Below are 24,760 nucleotides of genomic sequence, written 5' to 3'. Positions count from 1 at the left end.
TAAAAGTAGGTGGCATAAGAGAGGAGGAACAGACTCCCCCCCAGCTCTTCTTCAGTAAAGAAGAGGATCGTGAAAGACGGAGAGTTTGAAATAGAAAGAAGTGATTGAATGACATTCCACTACCTAGAGGGAGACAAATCAAGAGAGACTAGAAATGATGGGCAGGGGGATGGTCAGAGATAGTCCTGGAGATCAGACACTTTTCCCATATTTAGTTAAGATGGGCTCCGATCCTGGCTAAAAATAATAGATGTAGGACGATGAGGGACATGTTGGCAGGGGTGCTGGTGTCCAGTTTGCTTCTCTTGGCACTGGCCCGGCACTACAATGTGGCACTAGGATACACAGGGACAGGGGTGAGAGGTAAGGGTGACGCTTCTGGTTTGGTGTCACTAGACATAAAGTACATAGGTCAGTTAGCCTGCCCTGTGGGCTATCAGTCTTGACTCAGTGATAACCAACAGATAGTTTTACTATGGTAAAAGCATTTTTATTTGTCTGTGCTCTGTGAATTTGTCGACTTGCAAGTGTCTGCGTGTGTGTGTGTTGCATGTGAGATAAGTTTACAAATTGAAAGGGGAGAGGGGAGTTATAAATAAAAGTCTGCTACATGATCTCATACTAACTCCCCCCTCCCTAGGTATTCATTTGCTAGCAGTGCTAATTCCTATTTAGTCACCTCCGGCTCTTGTGGAGAGGGATATGAGGGGGAACGGAATGTAGAGATGGGGAATGTGTACTGTAAGGGGACAGGACGAGTGTTGACTGAGATGCCAAGCATATCTGGTTGACTGTAGAAAATGAAGGCCGTTTGCTTAACCCATGGCCTGTTACGCTTCATTTGCTTCATTTGAGAGAAATAAAGGGAAAGGAGAGGTTTTTTTGGGGGTGGGGGAGGTCCTTTTAAAACTCACACAATATGGCTTTTGTAAGCATTGTGTATTTCAAACAACTGTGTGTCCTCATTGGTGTTAGTTGTAGAGGAGAAAAACACAACATTTCAGCAGCTACATGGTCCTTCTGTGATATCCACTGTGATTGATGTAAACTCATGCTACTGAAATGCATTGTCCACGTCTAGACAGCAGCAGCCTCTAGTGGCGTGATATGACATGGCAGAAAATATGAGCAGTGATTTTGAGCCAAGCACAGTATCCCATAGTCTGGCTGACACCAAACTCGAAGTCTTCCTGACTTCAGAGTCTGGAAAGGCTCCTTGATGTTGTAGGCACAAAGCGTTGATAATGAACGGGGCTGTGCTTTTTTTTTACTGATTGGTTCTCCTCTGTGTCTTTCTCACTCAAACACCCACACGGACAAGCACACACAGCCTGTGAGCTCCTCCCGCTTTCAATACAACTGATGTTTTTTCAAATCCAAACATCGAGAGTTCTCAACCCCCTGAATTTTTTCATTTTTTCCCCCATTTTAGTTAAAGTAGTGCCATATTGTTTAAACTCATTTATAAAATGAAAAAAGTTAGGTTTTGAATTAGACCATTTGCATTTGTGAATATGAAATGTACCTAGTATTAATAGCAGTTGAATTAAATATACTACATCTTTGTCTGTCAGAATTTCTGAAAATATTGCACCAACAAACTGACTCTTGTCCAGGCCAATGTGTCATAGCTCTCCTTCGCTCTGTACCATGAGAGTCGCGTCAACCAGGCGGTCTCCCAGGGTTGCTCATCTTCTTCAGCCAGTGAACTGTTGTTTCTAAATGAATTTACAATTCAATCAGATACAATTTGATTGCATTGATATCTTGACTTGATATAATGTGTGAGACCTACGCCGTTTAAATGTAACCAATAGAAACTCAATACTTTTTATTTTGGTCAGCAATTAATATAGAACACGACTGGTCAATGTAAATGGATTTTGGAACAAAAAAATCCCTATTAAAACAACTACCAGAAATTACACTCGACTCTCAAGGAAAGTGAGTTCAGTGATAAAGCAGTAAATAATACTGAATTGTGAAAAAGCAGTAAAAACTTAGATCATGTGCATTATTCAATCACCTTCCATTTAACCCTAATCTTTAACCAGCATCTCAGTATGGGAAACCGAATCACTATTATTTGGTCATGATAATAAACCTGAAATGTAATTCTTACCATTTAATCCTGACCCTCTCATTCCCTTTCAGTCTTTCTGTTTCTCATTAACATACCATTTTCTCCTGCATAAAGCTTTCTCTACTACTTTGTTTTACCTTTGGAAATGTCTGAACTTGTTCTGTATGGCCAGGGAAGCTTCCTTAGTTTCAGAGGCCTCCAGATCGATGTCAATCTCCTCCTGAGTTAAATAAAATGGAAAAAATGAATTAAGCTTTATGCCACATCTTTTTAAGTGCGGACGCATCATACCTTTTTGCTTATCTGAATGTACGGGTTTTACGCACCAACCAAACTTCTGGGAAAGCGCGAAGGTCCCCTTTTGATTAAATATTGATGTCACGTATCATTTGTACATTACAATATAAAAAATGTAGGGATTCGTTACATTTGACTGTGTAAAACCTATCAGTACTAGTTATTTATCTGAGAGCGAGTCGGATATATATACACTGAACAAAAATATAAATGCAACAATTTCCAAAAATTTGCTCAAATAAAAGAATACATGTTTTCACTTTTTGGTGTAATGTGTGTAGATGGGTGAGAGAAAAAAAATCGATTTAATCCATTTTGAATTCAGGCTGTAACACAATAAAATGTGGAATAAATTAAAGGGTAAGAATACTTTCCGAAGGCACTGTAAATATAGATTTTCTGATTAATTAAGAAAGTTTAACTTAGATATGTGTTTTTGGTTGTTGAGTCAATTAGGCCATGCCCATTTCAAGCGTATCCTTGTAAAACATAAAAAGGTATTTCACAATATTTAGGCAAGTTAGCTGGCTAACTCATTGATTCTGCTTTGTAGTAACCCCCTCTCCTCGACCTCCCCATCGCGAAAGGTTATTAAATTGTAATAAATAATAATAATACAAGCTATTATGCGCATCATGATGCCATGTTTATGGACTACAAGTGGGAAACCATTTTCACCCAACTTCACTTATTGTTATGTGTCGGACAAATATGATCGATTACAGAAAGTACATTGTATAAATATTTAAAATATTTAGATTAGATGACACGGCGCATTGCACTGTATAATAAGAACGGTGCATTGTTGTACACACAAACTTCCGGTGAAAAAAAGTCCTTCGCCGGAATTGGAATTATGAAAAAAAAAAAAAAGAACAAGCTGAACGTCAAAACATAAACAGAGCAAACACGCGTCGTCTTTAATTTGCCTGTCTCTTTATGCAAACATTCCTCATGTCGTGTGTTTTTCCATCCAATATGCTATAGCTAGCTAAGTAATAGCTTGAAGACAATACATCTGCACCGAAGATTAGGACTAAACGACGTACGCCTCGTTGGGCCTACGACTAGAGGTAACATTAGCTAGCTAGCATGTTTACATGTAACTACCGTGAAATTGGTCAAAGTCCTGAACAACATTTAACTAAATGTTACAAAATTTGTAGATTAGCGTTCCAAATCAACCAACAGAATACTTCGTGCACGATAGCTAGCCATCTCTGGTTAATTTTAAGTAACACGGTGGCCTGTCAACTGTTTTGTTAAATGTCAGTGTTGCTGCAGTAAGTAGCTAAGATTAGTTTGACAGTTACTGTTAGTTAGCTTACTCCGTCTGATTAATCAGGCTGTAATACATAATTAATTGCTATGTATGTACAGCCTGAAACTAATGACTGCAACATCGTGTAAATAAATGTTCCTTACAAGCCAGAATGATTTATAAAATTGCATTTGAACGTACTCTACCGGTTGTCCGTGGTGTTAGTCCTTCAGACATTCTTTTCAACAAAATATCGACAGGAAAGTAATAACTTTTTAGAGCACCAGTACTGAAGTTGACGTTTGTATCACCTGGCACATGCGCAAAACCATCTAAACGACTGTTGACTAAAAGGCAACCAACCATCATCATAGCCTTTTCTTCATCTTCTTTTTAAATAGGGAGCCAATTTGTTTTAAGTACTTTTCTTTCATTGACTGACCAAAACTTGTTTTCTCATGGCTCTTTCTTGTCCCTCTGCAGCAGACATAAGGTGAGCAATGTGTTTGAAACAACTAATTGCAATAAAAATCACATTGAGTCGCTATACATACATAATCATGAGAATCGCAATACATATAGTATCATGATTAAATCATATCGTGAGGTCCCTGGAGATTACCAGCCCTAGTGCACGTGCCTTTGGTCATGAGCAAGCATGTGCACATGATGCATACATACTAACTGAAGTCAGCAGGTATTTACATGGTTTTGTGCATGTGATAGAAATGGGTAAACAATACTTTCTTGCGGATATATTGTGTCAAATTTTGAGCAGCTGAAGGGCAAATCGCACAGATAACCGGTAGAGTACATTCAAACGTAATTGTATTCAACATTCTGACTTGTAAGGAACATTTACACGATTTTGCAGTCAGTTCCAGGCTATATATACCAATTAATTGTGTATTACAGCCTAGCTTACTCCTAGTGGACTAAACCACTCCATGGTGAGGGAAGTTTCTAATGAAACACCAACAAAATGGAGCAGAGACCAGGCTTTGTGGAATCTAGCTCAGACTACAACGATTCGCCTCAGATCAATACTTCAAAACATTTACATTATGAACCGTTAACCTTGTACCTATGTTTGTCCTCTGTAGTTGCGTGCCTTTGCAAATGTGCAGGTGCTAATTTAATCTCAAATAGGAAACAGTGCGCCATTTTCATTCATGTTTATTGAAAAAGTATGGATTTCATCTAACACAGACTACAAAGGACAAAGATAGGTACAAGGTTAGCGTTAAATCGTGATCTTGGGCGAATCAATGTTTTCTGAGCTAGATTACACCATGCCTGGTCTCTGCTCTAGTCCGTTGGTGAATTTCATCAGAAACTTCCTTCACCGTGGAGTGGCGTTAAATCAGCTAGCTTACTCCAAGTTACTGGCTGCAAAGTCAGATACACATGAAACTAACTTCCAGTCTATAGGTAAGTGCACACTTGATTTCATTAAAGGAAAACTTCACCCTAAATCTATCTTTTGGTATTTGTTTAATTAGTCCATTGTTGATATAGTCCCAAAATGTTTTGCATGTCAGCAATCAAGTCTTCAAGATAAATAACTTTCAAAGTACGGAAATACAGCCGGTATAATGCGTTTTGCTGTCTGTATTTTGAAACGCAAATATATCTTAACTTGATTGCTGATATGCAAAACATTTTCGGACTATATCAACAATGGACTAATGAAACAAATACCAAAATAGTTTTGGGGTGGAATTTTCCTTTAAGGCCTAGTTGCTGATGTGTTTAGCTAGCTAGTTTGCAAGATTTCAATCATATGATAACTTAATTTGTTTATTAGTCACCTTAGCTAGCTGAATAAACTGGCTAGCTGTCTTGAGTGATGTCTTGCTATAACTTAGGAGGTCAAGTCAGTTGTTTGGACATATTGCAATTATTGACAATCAACATAATTAGGTGTCTTCAAAAGCAGCCAGCAATGTAATTCACTTGACCCTGTCTCTCTGTTCATTCCAGGCTCTCCTTCTGTCCACAGGAAGAAAGAAACAGGATGGCAGAGGCAGATGGTAAATCCAGTGTGCTTAACGGTGAGGGATCACACAGGCCTCACTGTTGCATAGTTTTCCATAAGCGCTGGCTGTCGGCTAAACAGCCGATAACAGAATAATTGTCAGTCGGCTACTTTTTCCACTTTATTAACTAGGCTTCATTTCATAAAATTGTTTCAATTCGCCAGTCAGAAAAACATTTATATCCTTCTTCCGCTAGAATAAACTATATACATATTTTACCGATCTATCGATAGGACAGGCGCCTGTCAGTCACAAAGCGAGCGACGACAGGGAAACACTGCTGGTTTGTCAGTCTGCTGTCTGTCCCGCCTCTCGGTACCAGTGTTATTTTCGTACGCTGTGGTTGGCTGTAGTCAAACGTATTTTCACAGAGGGAGAGCATGAGTCTCCGGTGAGTGAATTTACACGTCCCACGTAATGTAAGTGGTAACGATGAGTTGAAATCCACATAATTATTGTGTTGTGGCAGATTCATATAGCCTTCCACTGAGTCGGGGCGCATAGGCTATTTACTGTGCTTTGATTGATGACCAAACAGCTTGTGTTGACTCGTTTATAAAAAGTGTCGAACTGACTGAATAAAGTCAATCTCTTAAATCCCTTTGCTATTCATAAATCATACAATGTATTCATATCCATGGTATCACATCAGGACAAGTAAACCAAAGATCTTGTTTGTATTTTCCCAGGATTCGAAGCGCATGTCGAGACTTGCCAGTGACCTCCAGTGACTCGTCAGTGTAGCCTAGTTATGGGTTGGGTTGTTCGCGAACGAATGGCTTTTAAAAAGAAAAATGTTTAGATCAACAGAACAAACCCGAATTGCATCAGTGCGAAGGCCGTTCATTTGGCTCCTTAATTTGCATACCGGTAGGCTACTACTGCTTTTTGGCAATTATCTGCAGATAAGTTATGAAAAAATGTGATGAAGATGTTGAATCCTCACTGCAGGAACCATAGGTAGTGGAGAGACAGCCTTATTCAAGTGTTTTTCATTAGCGCCAACCGGCGGTTAATCAGCCTCTTACAGACTCATTTTCAGCCGGCTACTTTTTCCACTTGATATTAACAAGGCCACTTTTCATATAAAAGTTTAAATTTGCTAGTCCGTCGAGCCCTCTCCTCCTAGAATGAATGATACGCATCTTCTAGCGATATATTGATAGGTTAGGCGCGTCAGTCACAAAGCGAGCGATCACACGGAAGAGCAGTCTGCCATGTGTCCCGCCTCCGGGTACAATTTGTGTATACGGTGGGAGAGAGGAGAGCATGATGCGCGTGAATTTGAACGTCCCTTGTAATGTCAGTGGTATCAATGAGTCGAAATCCACTTAGACAAATGAATGCGACAGAGAACAATAATTAATTTTCTTTCGCTTGTTTCACATAGCCAGCCAGTCGTGGTGCACAGCCTAGTTACTGTGCTTTGATTGACAACTGAAGAGCAAGTGTTGACTAGTTTATAAAAAGTGTTGAACTGACTGAAAGTTGATCTCCTATATCCCTTTGCCATTCATAAATCATGCAACGTGGTTATATGTCCATGCTAACCCATCGGGACAAGCAAACCAAAATATGAACTTTCCTAAGATTTCGGTGCTTGCCAGACAGTGACGCTAAAGTGAGGCCAAGGCTTTTTGGTGATTATCTGCAGATAAATTATTAAAACATTCGATGAAGATGGCTAATCATCACTGCAGGATCAATAGGTAGTGGAGAGCCTCATTCAGGTTCAAATATAATAATTAGGATGCTCATGGAATCCAACAATATTCAAAAATGCATTGACCTTAGTAGTGCATCAACTAAATCTTTTGAAAAATAATTACTTTGCCCAAGTTCATCATAAGACTTGAAAAGAATGCATCAGTAATTCGTATTTCCTGCTACTTCCTGAAGAGGCAATGAGAATGCCCCTGTCTATGTGTGTGCAGTAAGCGTGTCTACCACTTTTTGTAGCCGTTAGTGTTGATGCTAATGAAAACAGTCTTCTGGTAGATGAAAAGGCTTTCCCAAAATCCCTCTGTTAAATGTTAGCTACAAAGTAACCTTTGCTTACCTGTCAGAATGATATCATGATTATTTTAGTCAACCCAGTGGGTATTTGTTTAGCAAACTCGACTATCACATGTGCTCTACAAAAACATAGCTAAACAACAGCCTCTTGCTAGATGTGCACTTGAATTAAAGGGTAACTACACCCAAAAATCTAAATTCCTCAAAAGTCTCCTGATGTGGTTTATTTGTACTATTTTATACATTGTAGAATAATAGTGAAGACATCAAAACTATGAAATGACACATGGAATTATGTAGTAACCAAAAAAGTGTTAATCAAAATATATTTTAGATTCTTCAAAGTAGCCACCATTTGCCTTGATGACAGCTTTGTACACATGGCATTTTCTCAACCAGCTTCATGAGGTAGTCACCTGGAATGCTTTTCCAACAGTCCTGAAGGAGCTCCCACATATGCTGAGCTGCTTTTCCTTCACTCCGCAGTACAACTCATCCCAAACCATCTCAATTGGGTTGAGGTCGGGTGATTGTGGAGGCCAGGTCATCTGATGCAGCACTCCATCACTCTCCTTCTTGGTCAAATAGCCCTTACACAGAACCCAAACCGTCTGTGCGCCTGCACCATCGTGCATACATTTATTTTGTCCCCCCACACCAAACGCGATCACGACACGCAGGTTAAAATATCAAAACAAACTCTGAACCAATTACATTCATTTGGGGACAGGTCGAAAAGCATTAAACATGTATGGCAATTTAGCTAACTAGCTTGCACATGCTAGCTAATTTGTCCTATTTAGCTAGCTTGCTGTTGCTAGCTAATTTGTCCTGGGATATAAACATTGAGTTGTTATTTTCCCTGAAATGCACAAGGTCCTCTACTCCGACAATTAATCCACACATAAAACGGTCAACCCAATCATTTCTAGTCATCTCTCCTCCTTCCAGGCTTTTTCATCTTTGAACTTATATGGTGATTGGCATCTAAACTTTCATTGTATTACCGCGACGACCGGCAAAACAGTTCGTCTTTCAATCAGCAACGTGGGTATAACCAATGAGGAGATGGCACGTGGCACAATAATTGAATAACATGGATTTCTACATTTATTTTGCAACGCTCGCGCACGTGACGTGTCCGGTCTGGTCAGCATGTTACACAGCCTGGAGGTTTGTTTTGGGTCATTGTCCTGTTGAAAACAAATGATAGTCCCACTAAACGCAAACCAGATGGGATGGTGTATCGCTGCAGAATGCTGTGGTAGCCATGCTGGTTAAGTGGGCCTTAAATTCTAAATAAATCACTGACAGTGTCACCAGCAAAGCACCCCCACAACATCACACCTCCTCCATGCTTCACGGTGGGAACCACACGTGGAGATCAATCGTTCACCTATTCTGCGTCTCATAAAGACATGGTGGTTGGAACGAAAAATCTCAAATTTGGACTCATCAGACCAAAGGACAGATTTCCACCGGTCTAATGTCCATTGCTCGTGTTTCTTGGCCCAAGCAAGTCTCTTCTTATTGGTGTCCTTTTAGTAGTGGTTTCTTTGCAGCAATTTGACCATGAAGGCCTAATTCACGCAGTCTCCTCTGAACAGTTGATGTTGAGATGTCTGTTACTTGAACTCTGTGAAGCATTTATTTTGGCTGCAATCTGAGGTGCAGTTTCATCATAGCGCTTGATGGTTTTTGCGACTGCACATGAAGGCGGTCAATGCATTTGATATGGTCAATGCATTTGTTGCATTGTTGTATCGTCAATTTCTCAGACAAAATGTCTTGATGGCCTTGACCAGTTCATCTTTGCTTGTCGGCTTGGCAGAGTTACGGATTAATGTTTTCAGTTGATGCCAAACAAGTTCAATCGGGTCTAAATCAGGAGACCTATATGTAGAGATGAATTTTAAAAAAAATTTTTTTATATACTGTAGGCCTACCGAAGGTGTTGTCTGTTATTTATTTTTATTTAACCTTTATTTTACTACATAAAGGTCTACTTACTCTGCTGGCGTCTTGACCCATTTTATGCCCTCATTTGCAATGCAAACCTGGGCCGGCAGTGTGTTTTGGGTCATTGTCTGCATTTGGAGAAGAAAAAAAGACATTTAGCCTAACAGCCAACATTAGGTACAATAATAGAAATATACATGTAAATGGGCCTAAACGTAACAAAATATCGCTATAATCCTACCTTGAAAGAAACTATGTGGTCCCAGAAACACCTCTCTGACATAGGGTCCAGTATATCTCTTGATGATTTCTTCCTCAAAGAAATCTCGAGCCATGATACCTGAAAAAGGAGGCAAGAGTGAATTATTGTGGAACACATAACAGTCCGTGAGGTGTAGGCTACAATATTTGATGTACCTTTTGCTTTGTAAATAGCCAAACTTACCATCAAAAATCAAATATGGGCCTGGTCCCTGGTGACAAATTGCCCCCCAGACATGGAGTTTGAGCAGATGCATGGGACTCGGCTTGCTTGATCTTCCTTTTTTTCTGTTGCAATTTTGAGCAAATTGCTCAAGGGCCACGGTTGATTCGTCCGTGAAGATGACGTCATTGAATGTCTAAAATCCAACATTTCTACATTTGTGGAGTACCACATTAAACCGATGGTTGAGAATCTCCCATCTTATGTGAAAGACACTAGTCACATGATCTCATTGATAGAGGGCTTAGGAAGGATACCAGGGGGCACCCTGCTGGCCACTTTTGATGTGGAGAGCTTGTACACTAACATCCCACACACTGGAGGCTTGCAGGCGCTACAACACTTCCTTCAGCAGAGAGACTGTACCCTTGCTACGTCCAATGATTGCATCTTACAACTTACTGAACTGGTATTATCCCATAACTACTTTTGTCTTTGAGTCAGACTTTTTCCTTCAAATTTGGGGTGTAGCCATGTGCTCCCCTTTTTCCCCCAACTATGCAAACCTGTATGTGGGACAATTTGAAGAAGCATTCCTTTTTAAAACTGAGACGCGCCCCTTACTTTCTAAAATACTTCTATGGAAGAGATGGATAGATGGATGTCTTTGTGCACTGGGAAGGAAGTCAACAGGAACTAAATGAATTCCAAACTCTACTAAACGAGAGCTCTGAATACCTCAAATTCACCATGCAGACTGATGAGAGAAAAATAAACTACCTGGACTTATGGATTATCAAAGAGAATGATGCCTTACACACAGACTTATACACAAAGCCCACAGATCGCAATACCTTGCTATGTGTGGATAGTATGCATCCCCTTCCCCTCAAGAATGGTCTACCATATAGCCAGTTATGCAGGGTTGAACGGATCTGTGGCCACCAGTCAGATTTTGACAGCAATGCTAAAAAAAATACAGAAATTCAAAATGAGAGGCTACAAGGACAAAAATGAAAATATATGAAAAACCAAGAGCGGAATTACTAAACTCAACCAAAGAAAAACAACGCAACCGTCTTTTGCACTAAGAACACCAAGGGTTCGGAGAAAATGAAAGCAATCCTGAAAAAGCACTGGCATATTCTGCAATCAGACAAAAAAATCGCACACCTCTTCAAGGAACACCCCAATGGTGGTCTATAAGCGTGGTCGCAATATTGGAGATAGTTTGGTGAGCTCTGACATGCCCCCTAAGCCCACTCAGACACTCTTGACACCTATCCCAAATGAGAACTACAAATGTGGCTCATGCGCACAGTGCAATAGCACTATCAATCAATGAAATGTATTTATAAAGCCCTTCTTACATCAGCTGATGTCACAAAGTGCTGTACAGAAACCCAGCCTAAAACCCCAAACAGCAAGCAATGCAGGTGTAGAAGCACAGTGGCTAGAAAAAACTCCCTAGGAAGGCCAGAAGCTAGGAAGAAACCTAGAGAGGAACCAGGCTATGAGTGGTGGCCAGTCCTCTTCTGGTTGTGCCGGGTGGCGATTATAACAGAACGTGGCCAAGATGTTCAAATGTTCATAGACGACCAGCAGGGTCAAATAATAATAATCACAGTGGTTGTAGAGGGTGCAACAGGTCAGCACCTCAGGGGAAAATGTCAGTTGGCTTTTCATAGCCAATCATTCAGAGTATCTCTACCACTCCTGCCGTCTCTAGAGAGTTGAAAACAGCAGGTCTGGGACAGGTAGCACATCTGGTGAACAGGTCAGGGTTCCATAGCCACAGACAGAACAGTTGAAACTGGAGCAGCAGCAGGGCCAGGTGGACTGGGGAGTCATCAGGCCAGGTAGTCCTGAGGCATGGTCCTAGGGCTCAGGTCCTCCGAGAGGGAGAGAGAAAAAGAAAGAGGGAGAGAGAAAAATAATTAGAGAGAGCATACTTAAATTAACACAGGACACCAGATAAGACAGGAGAAATACTCCAGATATAACAGACTGACGCTAGCCCCCCCGACACAAACTATTGCAGCATAAATACTGGAGGCTGAGACAGGAGGGGTCGGGAGACACTGGCCCCGTCCGACGATACCCCCGGACAGGGCCAAACAGGCAGGATATGTCTTTCTTCAGACACCCACATACAGGTCGAAAGATTACTGTTAGGGGTATCATCTCATGCAAGACCAAGGGAGTAATCTATCTCATCACCTGTTCATGTGGAAAAGCCTATGTAGGACAAACGAAAAGACAATTAAAACAACGCATAGCTGAACACCGCAGCTCAATCAGGTGTAAGAACATTGACGATCCAGTAGCAGCTCACTTTGTTGAAGCTAACCATCCCATCTCCTCCCTCAAATACACAGGCGTTGAGCATGTTGCTCTACCAATGAGAGGAGGTAACATCGAGATCCTACTACTACAAAGGGAGGCTTACTGGATATCCTATCTAAAAACATTGACCCATAGTGGTCTGCATATTGACTTTGATCTCAGGCCCTTATGAACACATTTTTTCTTAAGTGTTATAAATGTACAAATTATTTTTACAGTTTATTAGCGTACACCTAATATGTTCCCCCTGTTGATGATGCTCATTATATATATTGTTGAACCAAAACATTACATGTAGCAAAAATGAAATACGAAATTATTATGTGAAATAGAATGAAACAATGTTGTTGATGCTAATATGATGTATAATATTCTATTATGTTTCTATATGATAATAATAGCATAATATTTAATATGCCATATACTATTTTTTTAACAGTTTCACAAATTTTTATTAACTTAATCAGTATGACACACCCCTCACTACTGTCATTGGTTACACTAATTAATCTGTGGTTCTACATAACCTGGTTCAAGTATTCATGATGCCAAAATGTTGGTAAATACCCATTAAATTGGAGTGTGTGACTTTCTTTTGATAGTTATTGAATGTTTTTTTACCTTTATTTAACTAGGCAAGTCAGTTAAGAACAAATTCTTGTTTTCAATGCCTTGTTCAGGGACAGAACGACAGATTTGTACTTTGTCAGCTCGGGGATTCGAACTTGCAACCTTTCGGTTACCAGCTCTAACCACTAGGCTACGCTGCCGCCCCAAATATCTCGCCAGCTTTGATCCATGCCTAGGCCTGCAGGAAGCGAAGTTCTTTGTCAGATTAATCATTGGGTCGAAACTACACAACATTATGGCTATTAGAAGGGCTATATTATGGCCTTTATAAATATTATTTTGGCCTTAATTCAGATTACAATTGCTCACTTTAAAAAAAAAAGAGAAATAATCTCCAAAATATCATTTTTTTTTTATATATATATGTATGTATGCTGGTGTGTGTGTGTGTGTGTGTGTGTGTGTGTGTGTGTGTGTGTGCCTTCTAGCTGTGGACGTCTATTTCAGCACCGTTTCGCGCTGCTCTGAGACAAGCATGTTTACTATGATTACCTAATAAACAAATGCAGGTGGCTTATATCTTCAAAATGCTTTCAATGCTTTATTATCCAAATATAAAAGCATATACTGTACAGTACTGTATTTCTTCATCAACATCTTTATGCTTTCTTCAATAAAATAATGATAAAAATACTCTTTTAAAATGCAGAAGTTAATTTTAGTTATGGATCCATAACAAATTACTATGTGAATAAATATCACTGATTTACAGAAATATTGGAACAAAGTTGTCTAATGAAGGCGAACAATTTAGAATCCTCCAATCCTCTTATGCTGTAGCCTACTCCCGACCGTCGTGTTGTACAGTGCCATATTTTCCATTCCATCCTAACGGAAACCTTGAGGGTTTCGTTTTTCTCTAAATAGAAACACCATAATATTAATCAAATTTATTAAGCCAAATTTATTAAAATGAGTCCCATGTACTATGTTATTACAAAAACATTTTAAATTCTCTAGTAATGCCAATATAGGAGAGTATCAAATGCTTCTCAAAGATGCCCTCTGCTGGTCAAACTAGCACTAACTCGCATTAACATAAAAAATGGCTGACAATTAAATAACGTGCCATAGAGTGCTGCAGCAGCCTGCAAGGTGTGCTGCAGTATGACACAACTTTTAAAGGTTTAAAGGAGGAACCACTGTATAGCTCACTACTGATCATTCCCCACGTTCTCTGTTAGGAATATTTTTCCAGTATTCACTTTAGAGCGTGTTAGAGTTTCGGCGGGAAACCTCTGTGTAGACAAAGCACATTCCTCTGTGAAATTTGGAGAGGGATGTTCTCTCTCCTTGATTTACAACAGGACGTGAGGTGTCGAACCCCCCCCAGCTCCCTCCTCCACTTTTCTGTGGGTGAGAGAGGGTCTGGTTACTGTCTGATCTGACCCTTTCAAATCCTCACAGGACAGTCATGACAGTATTTTGTAATTTCGCTGTGTACTAGAGACCACCAAAATAGAGCTCTTTCAGCAAAAATATGTAGAACCCTGTAGTTTTTTTTTTATTTGGCTGGTTAGTCTAGGCCTACTGATTTGAGTAAAATGTTGACAATGGAGTAGTCAACTGCTGCTTTCTGTGTAGCAAAGCCCATGTTTAACACCTGCCTCTTCAACCCTACCTGTAGGTCTATTCATGGGTGCCTGCCTTTGTATAAAAGTGGGGGTGCACAAACCATTTTCCTGCAATTCTATATTGTTTCTCAACATGGAATCCATGTTTAGTTGACAGAACATAGCTGACAGCAGGAATGTCCACCAGAGCTGTTGACAAATAATTGAATGTTAATTTCTCTACCATAAACTGCCTCCAACGTCATTTTAGAGAATTTGGCTATACGTCCAACCGGCCTAACAACCGCAGACCATTTGTAAACACGCCAGTACAGGACCTCTAACACTGGCTTCTTTACCTGCGGGATCGTCTGAGACCAGCCACACAGACAGCTGTTGAAACTGAGGAGTATTTCTGTCTGTAATAAAGCCCTTTTCTGGGGAAAAACTAATTCTGATTGGCTGGGCCTAGCTCCCCAGTAGGTTGGCCTATTCCCTCCCAGGCACACCCATGGCTGCGTCCCTGCCCAGTCATGTGAAATCCATAGATTAGGGCCTAATTAATTCATTTCAATTGACTGATTTCCTTATATGAACTGTAACTCAGTAAAATCGTTGAAATTGTTGCATGTTGCGTTTATACTTTTGTTCGGTATAGGCCTAGTTGTTTTGGATAACATCTAACACACTGAATTCATAAATGTTCAGTCATTTTTATTGCAAATTACTCAATACCACAACTAATTTTACCAAATTGGGAGGTAAAGTTAAAGTATTCAATAGCTGTGTTTCGGATGGAATCAAGGCATTATAATGTACCAGAGGCTACCAAAATAAAGCTCATTCTGCAGTTTATTGTGGGGGCATGCCCCCCGGACCCCTGAGCCAGAATATGAGAGCAGAGGAATTGTTGGAAATCCCACTTATCGCTCATGGAGTGGTCTTTGCGCACCGATCCGGCTCGCAATGTCCTTTCCCGCTTCCCAAAAGATAGCTCAGCGCTCACAGGAAAGAAAAATGCTGCTCGAAATTAGCTCCATTCATTTTTTTGCTTGAGAAGATAATTTAACAAACACTCCATCTACTTTCGTGACTATGTACCATTTGGTTTTGAAGTAGGCTATCGTAAGAAGCGTCAACATTTCAACATGTCGTAGGCTAATAAACAAGGACCTACCTGATGAGATGCGGCCCCCGTGTTAAGAAAACAAATAGCTTTTTCTCTAATCTATTGATTATCAGATACTTAAGTTGTAACTGGCTCTGTTGCGATTCCATCTTACAGTTGATAGACAACTTTGAAACTGCTAAACTATTTTTTTAAATAAATACAACAGAATAGGCCTAATTAAAAGAACAGTGATGAAGGAAATGAAAAATGCTGTGCAGAGCATGCCCAGAGCTCGTGGCTGAGCAGTACCGGAGCGAAAGAGAAGGCAGACGCTCCCCCGCTCCACTCCATTCACTTCCTCTGGCCAAAGCCCGGAATTCCCTTTCTGGCTACTTTTTCTATTTGGCTGGCTACTCCATGTTCTGCTTTTGGCCGACTGGAAATACAAACTCCACCAGAACTTGCTATGTAAAACTAATGTGGGCATCTCTGTATGTTTGTTTTTCAGATGGGTCCGAGGAGCCAGATCCAGGAGAAGACCAGCGAGGGGAGGGAGATGCTTCCGCAGCCACAGAGGGACACTCTGGCTCTCAAGCAGGTAGTAGAAGAGGACTATAGCAAATAGCTGTCATAGTTCAACATCTATCCACAACACAGGACACCGTGACTTTGACATAATACACTTAATATTTGTCTTACAATGGATGAGTTTCCTCAACACCTCTTGACAGTAACTATTTTTACTCAATGTGTGACAACTTGCTCTCTTGTCCAAATGCTTCCCTTAGCTCTCAGAGAGGCAGGAGAAGAGGCTAAGGACAAGCCAATGCCAGATGCTAAGGTTGCAAGGGTGCCTGGAGAGGAGGAGGAGGAGGAGGACACAGACAGCATGGACGGCAGTGGCCTCTACTCCCTGACCGAGGAAGGGGAGCGAGAGAGCGAGGGAGGTAGAAGAGAGAGAGTGAATGAGAGAGATGCAGGAAAGCGGGCCGCCAGAAAGAGGAACCGCCCGAGTGGTGGCACCGCCCACCACTCATCCAGCTCTGACGAGGATGACGATGACGAGGAAGAGGAGGAAGATCAAGAGGAGGAAGAGGACGAGCAGGCCATGGACGCGTGGTTGGGGGCGGAGCTGCGTGACCTCAGCGGGCCGTCATGGCGGGCGGTGCCCTCCCTGAAGTCGAGGGAGATTGGCCGGGACTCGCACCAGTTTGTGAGGCGTGTGTGTGGTGCACGAGGCTTGGTCCAGAGGCTGGAGCTCCAGGGGCGCCTGGAGAGACACACTGGCTGTGTGAACACCCTGCACTTCAACCCTTCAGGCACACGCCTGGCCTCCGGCAGCGATGACCTGCGGGTGGTAGTGTGGGACTGGGCACGTCGCCGTGCTGAGCTCGAGTTTGACAGCGGGCATAAGAGCAACGTCTTTCAGGTTAGGGGAGAGGACAATCAGGATGGATGGGATTGTAGAAAAGAGCAACATTTCTGGTGTTGTTGACAGACAACCATTTAACAAGCCATTGTAAAATGAGAAAGGTAAGCTATAAATGTGGTAGGGGACTTTTGAGAGATGTTGAAATGTACCTTTCTTCCTCCCCAGGCAAAGTTCCTGCCACACAGTGGAGACTCCACCCTGGCCATGTGTGCCCGGGACGGTCAGATCAGAGTGGCTGAGCTCTCTGCCACTCAGCGCTGCAAGAACACCAAGAGAGTGGCTCAGCATAAAGGGGCAGCACACAAGGTATGGAGACCATGTGTATACCTCAGGAGTGTGGTTGTATTCGTGATAATGAGTTTCAACATTTGTCCAAGAAGCCAGACTTCGGTTTGCGGCTCAAATGAAACCCTATTCTCCATATATTACATAACTTTCGACCAGAACCCTACAAGGAGTGTATAAAACATTACTAAGAACACCTTTCTAATATTGAGTTGCGGCAGCGTATAAAAACACAGCAGCGTTGCAGTTCTTGACACAAACCGGTGCGCCTGGCACCTACTACCATACCCCGTTCAAAGGCACATCTTTTGTCTTCCCCTTTCATCCTCTAAATGGCACACATACACAATCAATTTCTCAATTGTTTCAAGGCTTATAAATCCTTCTTTAACCTGTCTCCTCCCCTTCAACTACACTGATTGAAGTGGATTTAACAAGTGACATCAATATGGGATCGTAGCTTTCACCTGGATTCACCTGGTCAGTCTATGTCATGGAAAGAGCAGGTATTCTTAATGTTTTGTACACTCAGTGTATGTCAGCTTTGGTCAAAAGTAGGGCGCTGTGGGGAACTGGTTGTCATTTGAGATGCAGTAGTTCTAAGCCTTTTTAAGCTGAGACCTGAGATGATTTAAGTGTGTTGTGTTTATTCTGTCTGTGTGTCAGCTGGCCCTGGAGCCAGACTCTCCCTGCTCCTTCCTGTCGGCTGGGGAGGACGCCATAGTGTTTGCCATCGACCTGCGTCTCGACCGGCCTGCCAAGTGAGTGATAATGCCTTACTGCAAGATCACCTGGACATTACTATACTAAGGCCATTCGTTTTCCCTGACCATGTGACCAGACCAGGAATAACTCCAGGCCCAATGTATAACATAACAGGCGTTTAACCCTTTACCCACTTTGTTTTACTCTTTTCCTTTTCTCTCAGTAAACTGGTGGTGGTGAAGGAGGGGGATAAGAAAGTGGGGTTGTACACCATATTTGTGAACCCTGTCAACACACACCACTTTGCTGTGGGTGGGAGAGATCAGTATGTTCGGTGAGACTCAAATCCCTTTTATAGGTGTATCGTAAAGCAGAGGAAGTGCAAAGTGCATTCTCTTGGATTCTGCACATTCTTACCATGTTCTCTCTCTTACCTCTCCTCAACTTCAACCTTTTTAGGATCTATGACCAGAGGAAGATTAATGAGAATGAAAATAATGGCGTACTGAAGAAGTTCTGTCCATCTCACCTGGTATCCAGCGAGTCCAAAACTAACATTACCTGCTTAGTGTACAGTCATGATGGCACAGGTAAAACACATGACTCAAACACATTTTTATTCACAAGTCTGAGGTCCTCTGGCTCTTGCTGTTATGACTGTCCTCATGTCTGTTCTCCCCATCAGTGACCATGTCTCTCTCGATCTGTCTGTTCAGAGCTCCTGACTAGTTACAACGATGAGGATATCTACTTGTTTGACTCCAGCCACAGTGACGGTGCAGACTACCGCAGGAGATACAAGGGCCATCGCAACAACGCTACAGGTACTGGGGGGAAAAAAGGGGAAGGAATGATTATGAACTAGTCAATTATAAGTAAAGAAAACAGCAACACATACACCGGATAGGTGCAGTTAAATTTATTTTTACAGGTCAGCCATTGTAGTACGGCGCCCCTGGAGCAAATTAGGTCTAAATGCCTTGCTCTAGGGCACATTGATAGATCTTTCACCTTGTCGGCTCGGGTATTCGCACCAGCGACCTTTTGCTTACTGGCCCAACGCTCTAACCACTGGACCTCTCTATTTCTCCATTTCACAGTGAAAGGGGTGAACTTCTATGGCCCTAGCAGTGAGTTTGTGATCAGTGGCAGTGACTGTGGACACATCTACCTGTGGGACAAGGTCTCCGCTCGCATTGTCCAGTTCATGGAGGGAGACCGAGGAGGAGTGGTGAGAGAGGGAAGGAGGGATGGTGGGTGGGAAGCTGTCTGATGATAAAAAGGGCCTCGGTGCTTGAAGAAGCTGGCGAGCGCAAGCAATACTCTCAAAGTGTACAGTATCAGTTTCACTCATTCATCTCAATCTGTCACTTCACGCTTTGTCTCATCCTCTGTTCCCAGGTCAACTGCCTGGAGCCCCACCCTCACCTCCCAGGTCTGGCCACCAGTGGTCTGGATCATGACGTTAAACTGTGGTCCCCCACTGCCGAGAATCTCACAGGGCTCAAGGGCCTCAAAGACGTACGGTTCATACCATTCTATCCACACAAACCACAACATATCACCAATATCCCAAACATTCCCACAACGTATAGGCTTGATGGCGCCAAAGAACATGGCTGACGTTTTACATTCTCCCAACCAATTGTGCTATTTTTTTATATATTTGTTTTCGTTTTGTGTAACTTATTTTTGAACTTATTGTGTACATAATGTTGCTGCTACCGTCTCTTATGACCGAAAAATTACTTCTGGAAATCAGAACAGCGATTACTCACCGCGGACTGGAAGAAACCTTTTCCTTTAACGAGTCCGACGAGAAGGATATCCTGCTTTCACTGGAAACTGTCAGAGACTCCAGTCACCCAAGTCATTGACAGTTTTCTCTGCTACAGCACGGCAAGCGATACCGGAGCGCCAAGTCTAGGACCAAAAGGCTCCTCAACAGCTTCTACCCCCAAGCCATAAGACTGCTGAACAATTAATAAAATCGCCACCGTACAATTTACATTGACCCCCCCCCCCCCCTCCCTTTTGTACACTGCTGCTACTCACTGTTTGTTATCTATGCGTAGTCACTTCGCCCCACCTACATGTACAGATTACCTCAACTAGTCTGTACCCCCTGCACACTGACTCGGTACTGGTGCCCCCTGTATATAGCCTCGTTATTCTTATTGTGTTACTTTTTTATTACTTTTTACTTTATTTTATAAATAATTTCTTAACTCTTTTTGAACTGCACTGTTGGTTAAGGGCTTGTAAGTAAGCATTTCACGGTAATGTCTACACTTGTTGTATTCGGCGCATGTGACAAAGTTTGATTTGAATACTGCATACCAAAGCTGTGAGTTTTGATGTGACTGTTGTTGTGGTTGCTCAGGTGATGAAGAAGAACAAGCGTGAGCGTGATGAGGACAGTGTTCGCCATGGAGACCAGTACGACACACAGCTCCTGTGGTTCCTCATGAGGCACATGAGAAACAGACGGCCCCAGAGGGTGAGTGTAACACACCACAACCCACCCTCCATGTATAATCTCTATTCCAGTAATCAAATCAGTACACCCCGCTCTCTCCCTCCCTCTCTCCCTCCCTTTTCTTTTCCAGACACGTCGCGAGGGTGCAGAGGGAGACACTGATGAATCGTGGAGCTCTCCAGATTCCTCTGATGAAGAGGATGGAGGGCCAGACCACGTCCAGTGCATGTCCTCTTGAGACATGCGAGAGTACACACACACACACTCTTTATTGCCCTAGAATTTATCCACATAGGCAGGCACTATCGACACACAACAGTAAAGGTATTCACACACACAGCATACACACACACACACACACACACACACACACACACACACACACAAGCATACACACACAGGCAGACATAAGTACATACACACAGCTGAGGGTTAGGGAGGGTGACTAGTATAAACCAAGACACAAAATCTAATTTCTTATCCGACAGGGAGTGAATTGTAGACAGTTTTGTTCATACAGCCTGCTGATGCAAATAGTCTCAACCCTGATTTTGTTCTGATCTGTATTAGAGGGAGGCTGATGAATGCTCACATCCCTAGACAACCACTTGGACTCGTACACCCATACATGTGCTCTGCCAAGCCCCTAAGAACATAACCACTTCAACAACACACACATTTCACAATCTGCTGAACATCAGAGCACACATTTACCCCACTCTCCTTAACAACCTCTCTCCCTCATACTTTTCTGTTGGTGATGGCAAAAATGGAGGGATGGGAAATACACCTTGTAACCTCTGATCATCCCCCCAAATGTGATTCAATCCATAGATTTGAAACCCGAGCCCCTTACACTTTTTACACCCTCTTCTTCTCGAAGTTAGCTTCAGAACATCAGCACGTGGCCAATCAGTTTAGCCTCCAGATGGCTTATACCAGGTGACTTCTTCCCTTCCACTCTGCTGTGTTGCTTTTCGTCTCCCTCAGCCCAACCCCCACCCCCCTCCCACGCTACTGAGTGCACTTTAATCAGGGATATATGGTGTGAGTTTCTTAGACAAAGTGTGCGTTTGGCGGCCAACCATGCAATGTTATGAAACATTGGCTACATTGGCCCCCGGAACAACCTCAGTGACGTCAAGGTGTACTCTCTTCCTCTGAGAGTACATTTGACTTTAGTTGTTTAGTTTGGGATTTGCACTTAGGAGGAATGTCTGAAACAGAGCTCCGGCTGGAGCAAGGAGAAAGAAAGATTCCCTCTGCTTCCACCAACTTAACCTCCCCCATCCTTCTCCTTTACACTCCTCCTGGACGAGCACCCTGACTTCAGCCCCTCCCTCCCTAAGCCATCCTCTCTTCCGTTGAGAGTACATTTCGCTGAGACGGTGAGCTGGAGGGCTACTGAGGACCACCTGGATGGTCTCATTGCATAATGCATACAGTATATACATCCAAAAGGTTTCTCACTTCTCTGTTTGAGGAACCCTGATGATGAGGCCCTAAGCCTCGGGTCCTGCTACCTACATCCACGGCTCATGCCAGCCGTCAGCCTCTGCCAGAGATCAGACTCCATAAAGAAGGAACGAGGTTTGATCAGGCTCTGGAGATCAGATGTAGAGACTGCTGTTTGGCTCTCTTTTTGACCTGTGTGGGCTTTCAGAAGCCATTATTCTCTATATCTGGGCCCATCTGCCCATTCAGGCCTCTGGGTCTGTGTTATAGCATTCAGGCCAGGGGGACAGAAGAAGGGAGGATTGATCTGCTTGCCATTTTTTTTGTTTTTGTGGCAGCGATAAAGTCCAGCTTTTTTCTCATTTTGTATGAGAATTATAGAAGTTAGATCAATTGATATGTACATATATTAAAACTGTAAAGAAATCATCTTTAGCAAATTATGTTTGACTTAAGAAATAATTTGTCAAAATATTTGATTGGTATTGATGCAGAGGTTTATATTATATATGAGGACAAAGTACTTTTAACTGAAGAGACAAAGATGACGTAATTTGTTTTTTCTTCTTTTGTAAATTACCTCCCCAATTGTTACATTAGCCTATATCGGCAGGATTCAGTTGAACAGTGAATTGAGTTTGGTTCCTTTTCATTTTCAATTTTCTCCCTTCAAGATCTTGATCTATTTTTCTTTGTTCTTGAATGCATCTTTTAGGCTTTTGATCAATGATTATTCCACTGCTGCCTAATATTGTGTTCTACTGGTGCAGTTGGAAACATGTACAATTTGTGCAATAAACAGAAGACCGTGTCCCTTGTGTTATTTTGACATTGGTTGTTTCAGGCATCAGAGGGGTATTCCAGAACGCCAGATTAGTGAGATCTGTCAAACCAGAATTTGAGCAAACTCAGAATTTCCTGTTTCCAGAAAGAGAGCTTGATGTATAGCCTGATTAGAAACCATAGCAACAAATGCTCTGTAGCAGACCTGCTACCTACTAGCTTAACTTGAGCTTAGCCTGGCCTGGTGAATAAAGACAGGGCTCTCGGCCAATCAGATTCTTGTCCGTCACTATGGACTGTCCATTTGCGGAAAATCCAAATGACATCGGAGCTTGCATTGTCCCCAATGCATTACAAAAGGAATGAATTATTGGACCTCGAATAGAGCCGTTATTGTTCGCCGTGCATTACAAAGGGAATTAATTATTGGACCTCGAGTAGATCCTTTAGATCAGTGGCTCTCAACCAGGGGTGCTAGGACCACTGGGTGTTCCTGAAAAGACTCACGATACATTCAGACGGTTTTCTTTAGGAATGTTATATTTTTTCCGCAGAATCAATCATATCTGGCCAACATACAGTGAGGGAAAAAGTATTTGATCCCCTGCTTATTTTGTACGTTTGCCCACTGATAAAGAAATGATCAGTCTATCATTTTAATGGTAGGTTTATTTGAACAATGAGAGACAGAATAACAACTAAGAGATCCAGAAAAACGCATGTCAAAAATGTTAGAAATTGATTTGCATTTTAATGAGGGAAATAAGTATTTGACCCCCTCTCAATCAGAAAGATTTCTGGCTCCCAGGTGTCTTTTATAGAGGTAACGAGCTGAGATGAGGAGCACACTCCTAAAGAGAGTGCTCCTAATCTCAGCTTGTTACCTGTAAAAAAGACACCTGTCCACAGAAACAATCAATCAATCAGATTCCAAACTCTCCACCGTGGCCAAGACCAAAGAGCTCTCAAAGGATGTCAGGGATAAGATTGTAGACCTACACAAGGCTGGAATGGGCTACAAGACCATAGCCAAGCAGCTTGGTGAGAAGGTGACAACCGTTCGCAAATGGAAGAAACACAAAAGAACTGTCAATCTCCCTCGGCCTGGGGCTCCATGCAAGATCTCACCTCGTGGAGTTGCAATGATCATGAGAACGGTGAGGAATCAGCCCAGAACTTCACGGGAGGATCTTGTCAATGATCTCAAGGCAGCTGGGACCATAATCACCAAGAAAACAATTGGTAACACACTACGCCGTGAAGGACTGAAATCCTGCAGCGCCTGCACGGTCCCCCTGCTCAAGAAAGCACATATACATGCCCGTCTGAAGTTTGCCAATGAACATCTGATTGATTCAGAGGACAACTGGGTGAAATTGTTGTGGTCAGATGAGACCAAAATGGAGCTCTTTGGCATCAACTCAACTCGCCGTGTTTGGAGGAGGAGGAATGCTGCCTATGACCCCAAGAACACCATCCCCACCGTCAAACATGGAGGTGGAAACATTATGCTTTGGGGGTGTTTTTCTGCTAAGGGGACAGGACAACTTCACCGCATCAAAGGGACGATGGGCGGGGGCCATGTACCGTCAAATCTTGGGTGAGAACCTCCTTCCCTCAGCCAGGGCATTGAAAATGGGTCGTGGATGGGTATTCCAGCATGACAATGACCCAAAACACATGGCCATGGCAACAAAGGAGTGGCTCAAGAAGAAGCACATTAAGGTCCTGGAGTGGCCTAGCCAGTCTCCAGACCTTAATCCCATAGAAAATCTGTGGAGGGAGCTGAAGGTTCGAGTTGCCAAACGTCAGCCTCGAAACCTTAAAGACTTGGAGAAGATCTGCAAAGAGGAGTGGGACAAAATCCCTCCTGAGATGTGTGCAAACCTGGTGGCCAACTAC

At 42.4% G+C, this 24,760-nt stretch overlaps 1 protein-coding gene and 1 long non-coding RNA gene across 7 annotated transcripts; one reads left to right on the top strand and one right to left on the bottom strand.

Annotated features, from left to right (window-relative positions):
- Nucleotides 1-138: 138 nt before the first annotated feature.
- On the bottom strand, nt 139-3,927 carry LOC106600343 (uncharacterized). Its single transcript, XR_001327783.2, has 3 exons — nt 3,843-3,927; nt 2,221-2,303; nt 139-1,718 (listed from the first exon to the last, which is right to left on the bottom strand). It is a non-coding gene; the product is annotated as an uncharacterized lncRNA (long non-coding RNA).
- LOC106600329 (DDB1- and CUL4-associated factor 8) lies at nt 3,208-22,886 on the top strand. Of its 6 annotated transcripts, none has more exons than XM_014191645.2 (14): nt 3,219-3,453; nt 4,125-4,134; nt 5,625-5,674; nt 16,228-16,317; nt 16,508-17,148; nt 17,317-17,457; nt 18,103-18,197; nt 18,365-18,475; nt 18,601-18,731; nt 18,858-18,965; nt 19,242-19,372; nt 19,543-19,662; nt 20,525-20,641; nt 20,751-22,886. In XM_014191645.2, exons 3-14 carry the CDS (start codon nt 5,659-5,661, stop codon nt 20,856-20,858), a joined length of 1,809 nt encoding a protein of 602 aa, XP_014047120.1. In that variant the 5' UTR covers nt 3,219-3,453; nt 4,125-4,134; nt 5,625-5,658; the 3' UTR covers nt 20,859-22,886. The 6 variants fall into 6 exon arrangements, with proteins under 6 accessions (XP_014047109.1, XP_014047117.1, XP_014047112.1 ...); XM_014191635.2 differs by having other exon boundaries at nt 3,220-3,453; nt 5,625-5,695; XM_014191634.2 differs by lacking the exon at nt 4,125-4,134 and having other exon boundaries at nt 3,208-3,453; nt 5,625-5,695.
- The last annotated feature ends 1,874 nt before the right edge of the window (nt 22,887-24,760 follow it).

This window comes from Salmo salar, chromosome ssa03 (genome assembly GCF_905237065.1).
Source record: "Salmo salar chromosome ssa03, Ssal_v3.1, whole genome shotgun sequence".
Taxonomy (NCBI): Eukaryota; Metazoa; Chordata; class Actinopteri; order Salmoniformes; family Salmonidae; genus Salmo; species Salmo salar.
This window is presented reverse-complemented; position numbering and strand designations above follow the sequence as displayed.